Below are 8,164 nucleotides of genomic sequence, written 5' to 3'. Positions count from 1 at the left end.
TCAAGGTCAATGCAGATATGGTATGATTAACATAAGTATATTTATACCTTTATACTAAAGAGTAAAGGATTGCAATAAAAGTTTTTAAAGGAGATGGTGAACATACTGGTGTGTGTTATTTTAAACCATTTTAGTCTAATACTCCATATTAACCATCAGGTCTGACCCATATATCAAATGTTAGCATGCTTTATGCCCAGCAAGATGACTATGTTCTTTTAGAAGCACCAAATAGTTTTCATTCAACCTGACATCAAACAATTAAATATGTTCAAAAATGACATTAACAAAATCAGTTTTCATTCAAGCATTTGATCAAACATATTTTATCCATGAAAAAGATGGATAATTTTATACACCCACCAATAATCAGCAATAAAACCATGTTCACATTAAATTTATTTATTATCTATAAAACAAAACAAAAGATTATTTGTCTACCATGTCTATAGTTTCTATTATTTCATATATGTTGCGTATAAAGATACACAATACTAATATACTAATACTAAATTAATTGATGATACTAACCCACGTGAGTTGTGAGCATACAATTGTTAATCACAAACTGATACAAAAAAAAAAAAGCAAAAACAACTTCACTTACCTTTTGAAGTTGTAAACAATTGCCTCACCTGATCCGCAACTCTCATAGTGTCTGTCCCATTGCCTTTCACGGTTACTCGATCATTATTCGAGTTAGGTTCAACCTGTTCATCACATAACATAATAATAATTAATTAGAAAAGGTTAAACTAATTGATCATGAACATCACAATATTTACAATATTATTTCAAATTAATTATTATTATGACTTAACCATTGTAAACAACTATATTATGATGTACACCACAAAAAAAGCCTTAAGATAAGTATACATGTAGCAAGCATTCATAACCGGGATTGATTTCCGTAAATCAACAATTGTTAAGTTTTATTCTTTAAATATTAGGATTAAAAGACGAATCGGTACATGAAAAATAGTTAATCAAACATTTAATTCACCGTTGCAGTCCGCCATCCTCCACCGCTAGAAAAAACCCCACCTTTCACTTTTCAGTTGAAGTGGTGCTAGCTATCTCCTAAAACCAAATTTTCATGTTCGATCAAACCCATAAACAAAAAACTAAAACCAATGACACAATAAATATGTATAAAATCATTGACAGAACCATAAATATTCAAAATAGATACGGAACCCTAAATATTCAAAATTGATACGGAACCCTAAATATTTAAAATTCATACTGAACCATTAATATTCAAAATTAATAATCACGAAATAGCACATAGCAATATAGTTACCTCAAAGCTTAAAAAAATAGATTTCGTTGTTCTATAGATCTTCAAAACCAGGTTTGCAGGTTTAGATCTCAATCGACTGAATATTACCGGCCACGATCTTTTAGGAGTTCTTCTGAGGAGGTTTTTTGTTTTTGATGTTTCAATTGACAATAGGTTTAGAAAATTATTAAACTCGTTCATTTAATAGCTTACAAAGCTTTAAAGAGATAATTAATAGGATAAAGATCATTACCTTGAATGATAGAAGCTTGATGGTGATGAGAGAAGATATGATGGTTAAAGAAAGAGGCGTGCAGACTCAGAATTGAATTTGGGGCAGTAGCGTGAAGACTCTTTTAGGGTTTTAAGAAAAAAAAGCTTCATCCCATTTGATTTAATCTGATAAGATTTTAATATTTGATTTATATTATTTTTATTTTATATACCGTATATGTCTAATATCTAATCTAATAAACTTTAATTTTTTAATTGTAATTAAATTGTTTAATGACATCATCTAGATGTCCTGTAATTATTTCTTTTATTTTTTGATTTTCTTTAACAAAGAGAAATTAGTTATTTATGATGTCATCATTTTAGCATTTTAATAGAAACTATAGATAGATAGATAGATGAAGTAACCTTGTTGGGCAAGGTTTTTTCAGTCTGGCCCATCAATTAGCCCGTTTCCACACCTGCAAGAGATACGAATAAATTGAGAGCAAGCTTTCAGACTCAGAGGCGGCCAACAAAAGGAAGAGTCCATTTCAGTTATAAAAACGAAGACAAACAGCATTTTGGTGAAAAAGGATCTGCAAGAGACACGAATGGAGCTTATGGCCGCACAACTATATTTACAAAAGACTGAGGGAAATTTTGAAAAAAAGGCTTAAAATACTTGATCTTGTTCAAAGTAAGATAAATCAAAACAAAGTACAAGTTAAAGATGCACAAGCAATTTAACTTCACAACACGTATATAAACATAGGAGGTTTTCTCTAACAACACTTGTATATTTTTATTACGGTAAGTTGCATCTCGTTGGTGCATGTAATCCCTAGTTCTTAGTCGTTTATCTTTAAATACATACACAGTCGACCGAGTGAGTTCACTCACTCGACCGACTGAGACACACAGTCGACCGACTGTCTAACACTGTGTCTAACTGCAGTATATATACGGGACTTGACCTCCCTTGAGGGGTTACTCATTCCCATAACCCTAAATCGTGTTGCTTTCGTTCCAGTCGTTCCCAACACCGAAAACCACCGAATATCAACGTTTAGGAGTTGTTCTAATCAAGTTTAATCCCTAGGTTCGACTAATTCGACCCCAACACGACCCATTGTTCGGTTAATCTTTGTTCTAGTGATTTTTGCCACTAGATCGAGTCACAAGCGTCCTAAGATCCGTCAAATCAACGTCAACACAACACAAATAATCTCTGTTATTTAGATGTAACATAAAAGCACAAAATTTAATAAAAATACGGAGGTTTATTATTGTTACATAAAATCTCTGTAATTATTATTAGTATTACTCGTCGTAAATAAGATCTGAAAAAGAAGGGAAAAAACCCTAACGTTGATATGATGTATGTCTTCTTAGGGTGAGTGATTTCAAGCGACTAATATATACGATAGAGAGAGAACTTCAGAAAATATATTATTAAGAAACTGAGGAATTAAGAAAGAATGAGCAGCCTAGATTGGGCCTCATCAGAGTACTGTAATCATATTAAACTAAATAATAATCACATCTACGTTTACCTAAAGTTATTTCTTACCAGCAACAGAACCATCACCATAATAAGTCACTTTTCATACGCTCTTACAATTTGTTTGCTTTAAGGGTTTAATAATTTGAGAGAAAAATCAAGAAATACATTTTTCACCCTTTTTGATCATGTAGGTAAAGTAGTCAACTGCCAATACAATGGCTGCCAAATACATACACTTTTAATATTAAAACAACAATACATTGTCCACCTGTTGTATATATAAGCAACACATTAACAAGCCACTGAATCTAAGCATATATATATATTGCCACAACCACAAAAATACAGCATACAATGCTGATAACTTGAAATATAAAAAGGTGGAACACATTAGCTGCAAGTCTGCAACCACTGAATATGTGCAAATACAAAAAGTCAAAACCTTATCCCACTTATTCATATCAGACTAAAGATCACATTTTTGTTACTCCTATAGGTGTTTCGATTAACCACAAATATAAAAAGATAAACTAATTCATAACTATCGATGATCAAATTGCAGATGTCTTCCCCAAGCTGTTGTCCTCGCCAAGATTTCTCTTGTTACGATCCAAGCTACAGGTCGTTCCCCGGCCTTAGCTTGAGGGGGAATATTATACAGATGCATTTAATAACCGCACTACATTTAATAGAGTAGTTGGGAGATGGTAGTTGTATTACATTTAATGTATAGATAATCTAGATATCTCATGAGGTTATAAATACCCGTTCATGTATTCATAAAGAAACACAATAACATATACACAAGAACACAGTTCAATATTCTTTCTCTTATCTCTTATATCAGTTAATACCCGGACACTGCCCGTATGGATGTGTTTCCGGGTACCGTCGATCGGGTTCGAGTTTCCGCCCGAACGTGTGTGTTACGTGCAAATGATGAGGGTCATTGGAATAAATGATTCGCTGATGCAAAAATCGTCGTTCAAAAAAAATAAAAAACAAAATGTCATTTAAATTAACGAAACAAAATGACAACATTAGAGAAATTGGGCACATATTGAGACAAAAAAAGTGGATCGCAATAAACTGGATGCAGAAATTTTATTGCGTTAATTCATATTAATCATATTAAACTAAATAATAATCACATCTACGTTTACCTAAAGTTATTTCTTACCCATAATAAGTCACTTTTCATACGCTTTTACAATTTGTTTGCTTTAAGGGTTTAATAATTTGAGAGAAAAAACAAAAAATACATTTTTCACCCTTTTTGATCATGTAGGTAAAGTAGTCAACTGCCAATACAATGGCTGCCAAATACATACACTTTTAATATTAAAACAACAATACATTGTCCACCTGTTGTATATATAAGCAACACATTAACAAGCCACAGAATCTAAGCATATATATATTGCCACAACCACAAAAATACAGCATAAAATGCTGATAACTTGAAATATAAAAAGGTGGAACACATTAGCTGCAAGTCTGCAACCACTGAATATGTGCAAATACAAAAAGTCAAAACCTTATCCCACTTATTCATATCAGACTAAAGATCACATTTTTGTTACTCCTATAGGTGTTTCGATTAACCACAAATATAAAAAGATAAACTAATTCATAACTATCGATGATCAGATAGCAGATGTCTTCACCAAGCCGTTGTCCTCAACAAGATTTCTCTTGTTACGATCCAAGCTACAGGTCGTTCCCCGGCCTTAGCTTGCGGAGGAATATTATACAGATGCATTTAATAACCGCACTAAATTTAATAGAGTAGTTGGGAGATGGTAGTTGTATTACATTTAATGTATAGATAATCTAGATATCTCATGAGGTTATAAATACTCGTTCATGTATTCATAAAGAAACACAATAACATATACACAAGAACACAGTTCAATATTCTTTCTCTTATCTCTTATATCAGTTAATACCCGGACACTGCCTGTATGGATGTGTTCCCGGGTACCGTCAATCGGGTTCGAGTTTCCGCCCGAACGTGTGTGTTACGTGCAAATGATGAGGGTCATTGGAATAAATGATTCGCTGATGCAAAAATCGCCGTTCAAAAAAAATAAAAAATAAAATGTCATTTAAATTAACGAAACAAAATGACAACATTAGAGAAATTGGGCACATATTGAGACAAAAAAGTGGATCGCAATAAACTGGATGCAGAAAATTTATTGCGTTAATTCATAATAATCATATTAAACTAAATAATAATCACATCTACGTTTACCTAAAGTTATTTCTTACCAGCAAGAGAATCATCACCATAATAAGTCACTTTTCATACGGTCTTACAATTTGTTTGCTTTAAGGGTTTAATAATTTGAGAGAAAAATCAAGAAATACATTTTTCACCCTTTTTGATCATGTAGGAAAAGTAGTCAACTGCCAATACAATGGCTGCCAAATACATACACTTTGTATATATAAGCAATACATTGTCCAACTGTTGTATATATAAGCAATACATTAACAATCCACATAATCTAAGCATATATATATTGCCACAACCACAAAAATACAGCATAAAATGCTGATAACTTGAAATATAAAAAGGTGGAACACATTAGCTGCAAACCTGACGTGGACGATCCACTCCCGTGGCAACCACAGAGCATACTCTGACTCCTATAACCGAGACCCCCGTCAAACCTGATGCTCTGATACCAGTTGTTGGGAAATTATGGTCTCACTAATTCCCACCACCAAGCCCAACAATAATAGTAAAGAAATAAGAACAATACACAACACAAAATTTAACGTGAAAACTCCAAAACAAGAGAAAAACCACCGGCCCCCAAAGAGAGAAATACACTATATCACAAATTGTTACAATGATATAGATGACTCTCTTAAGCCAACTACACTCTCCAAAATATTTAACTAATACAACTCTCAAACAAGGGTAAGAAAGAAAGAAATAATCAAATACTTAAAGTGTATTGAATGGTGCAATTTGGAAGTAATCCCATGGTCTCCTTTTATAGCCAAGGAGTTCACCTCCAACTTTCTCCTCCCACCTATGTGGGATAACATCCTTCACAAAGTAACCATATCAATTTTTCTATCAAAAAATAAAACCAACAATAAACATAAAAAGGTGGAACACATTAGCTGAAAGTCTGCAACCACTGAATATGTGCAAATACAAAAAGTCAAAACCTTATCCCACTTATTCATATCAGACTAAAGATCACATTTTTGTTACTCCTATAGGTGTCTCGATTAACCACAAATATAAAAATATAAACTAATTTCACTCGAAACCACATGATATAAAAGATATAAGTGCACCTTGATACTAAAACCAGTAGATATTCACTTCGGCTGAGGAAGAGGCTCGATTGAGTTTTAGGAGCTTCGTAGCAAACATCAAATTTCCATTGTTAACAACATTGACAAATATATTAATCTTGTTTAGTGTGGGCGAACAAGCAAGTAAATTCTTTATCAAATATCTCTCATTCTCTGAACCTCTACAAGATTTAAACACCACACTCTGTAGCTTAAATAGCTGCTCCATTGAGATGTGGTTCAACTCTGAATAACAAAATGCAGGTTGTGGGACGGCATCACTGTATGCAGCCTATAAAATTTTTATAAAATATTCAAATGCCCACATATGAGATTTAATGATGATTAGTATTAGTATCATGATGTATACAAATTTACTTACTGAGATCACAAGGGTCTTCAATTCTGGTGAACTCCAAATCATGTCAAAGACAAACGATAACATACTATCACTTCCAAAATCTATGTTGTATAACATTAGAGTCTTGAGGCAGCAAAAGGAGGTACGAACCCAATTCCCGGCACTTGATTCTTCTAAGAACTACTCAATGTAATATAATGAAAAAAAAAATACATAATTGATATTTCATAAACCATTTACTGCAATATAATGTAAAGTAAAAAATTTCAAACATACAAATTAGTCATACCTTGCACGTAAAAAGATTCAACTTAAGCTTTTGAAGTTTTGAGAAATGACCCACAAGGTTATAAACTAAGAAATTTGAGATTGCTACGGTGTCAAGCCGACACAATGGGAAGGAAAGCGATTTGAGGTTTGTAAGTTTTGCAATCTCAACCACTTTTACTTTTCCAATAAGATGAGTGTAAGTAACTTCCAATAACTCAAGCAATGGACATTGAGTGATAATTTCTCCAAACTTTCCATTTTCAAATGCTACATGACGCAAGTCCAAGCTCAAAAGATTTGGGAAACCACAAAAAGTGGGTGCGGGGCAAAGAGAACAGTTATGAAGTGTCAAATGTTCTAACTTCACACAAGAGAAAATATGGGTAGACAACTTGATAGGTTCTACATTTATATCTATATTTGTATTTATAAAATTAAACTCTTTGGTTCCCTTTCTGGACAAGAATATCACCCAACGATTAATATCCTTAACATCCAATACCTTTCCATATGGTATATAGAGATGAAACTTTGTAATCGAACCTTTAAGATGAAAAAGAAGTCTACTAATTATATTTCTCTCATCATACCTATTTTCACCTCCTAGTTCTTGCAAATACTCAAAGAACTTCTTGTCAAATACGACGTTGCTGAGTAAAGTCCACTTAAACCTCCAGTTTTTTGACAAGATACAAGTCCTGAGCGCATATTGTATTGGCAAACGATCCAGTATATTAGCTATCACATCCTCCGGCATTCTGCTAATTATATCTTCAGATGCTGATTTGGAAGCATTATGTTTCATGGGAGTTGGTTCCATTATTCCAAAAGTATTCATGATCTTTATTTACACGGTATTATTATCGAAGATGTATTCTGATGCAAAAATAAAAAATACAGTCATAATTGTTTTAAAATAGATACAGGATAAGCTTTAGTCCTAAATATCAATGGAATGATAAATCAAGGAGGTCTGATGTCACAACACGATAAAGAGTGAGAATTTTACACTAAGATTATAACTGTATTTTAATTGCAAATCAAAGCCCCTTTTCCCAAATAATAAAATACGGAGGTTTATTATTGTTTCATAAGATATCTGTGATTATTATTATTGTCGTAAATAATAAAAAAAAATAATAAGGAAGAAACCCTAACCTTGATATGATGTCGTCTTCTTAGCGTGAGTAATTTCAAGCGACCACAG

General features: G+C 32.7%; 1 protein-coding gene across 1 annotated transcript; it reads right to left on the bottom strand.

The window, feature by feature from the left end:
* Positions 1 to 526: 526 nt before the first annotated feature.
* Positions 527 to 7,777, bottom strand: LOC139900589 (F-box/FBD/LRR-repeat protein At1g13570-like). The gene is made up of 8 exons (XM_071883355.1): positions 6,977 to 7,777; positions 6,709 to 6,867; positions 6,404 to 6,618; positions 4,447 to 4,511; positions 4,268 to 4,321; positions 3,352 to 3,416; positions 636 to 710; positions 527 to 568 (listed from the first exon to the last, which is right to left on the bottom strand). The coding sequence occupies exons 1-8, from the start codon at positions 7,775 to 7,777 to the stop codon at positions 527 to 529; spliced, it is 1,476 nt and encodes a 491-aa protein (XP_071739456.1).
* Between the last annotated feature and the right edge of the window lie 387 nt (positions 7,778 to 8,164).

This window comes from Rutidosis leptorrhynchoides, chromosome 3 (assembly GCF_046630445.1).
Source record: "Rutidosis leptorrhynchoides isolate AG116_Rl617_1_P2 chromosome 3, CSIRO_AGI_Rlap_v1, whole genome shotgun sequence".
In the NCBI taxonomy this organism is placed as follows: domain Eukaryota; kingdom Viridiplantae; phylum Streptophyta; class Magnoliopsida; order Asterales; family Asteraceae; genus Rutidosis; species Rutidosis leptorrhynchoides.
The sequence above is the reverse complement of the archived record's forward strand: the minus strand, read 5'-3'. Positions and strand labels throughout refer to the sequence as shown.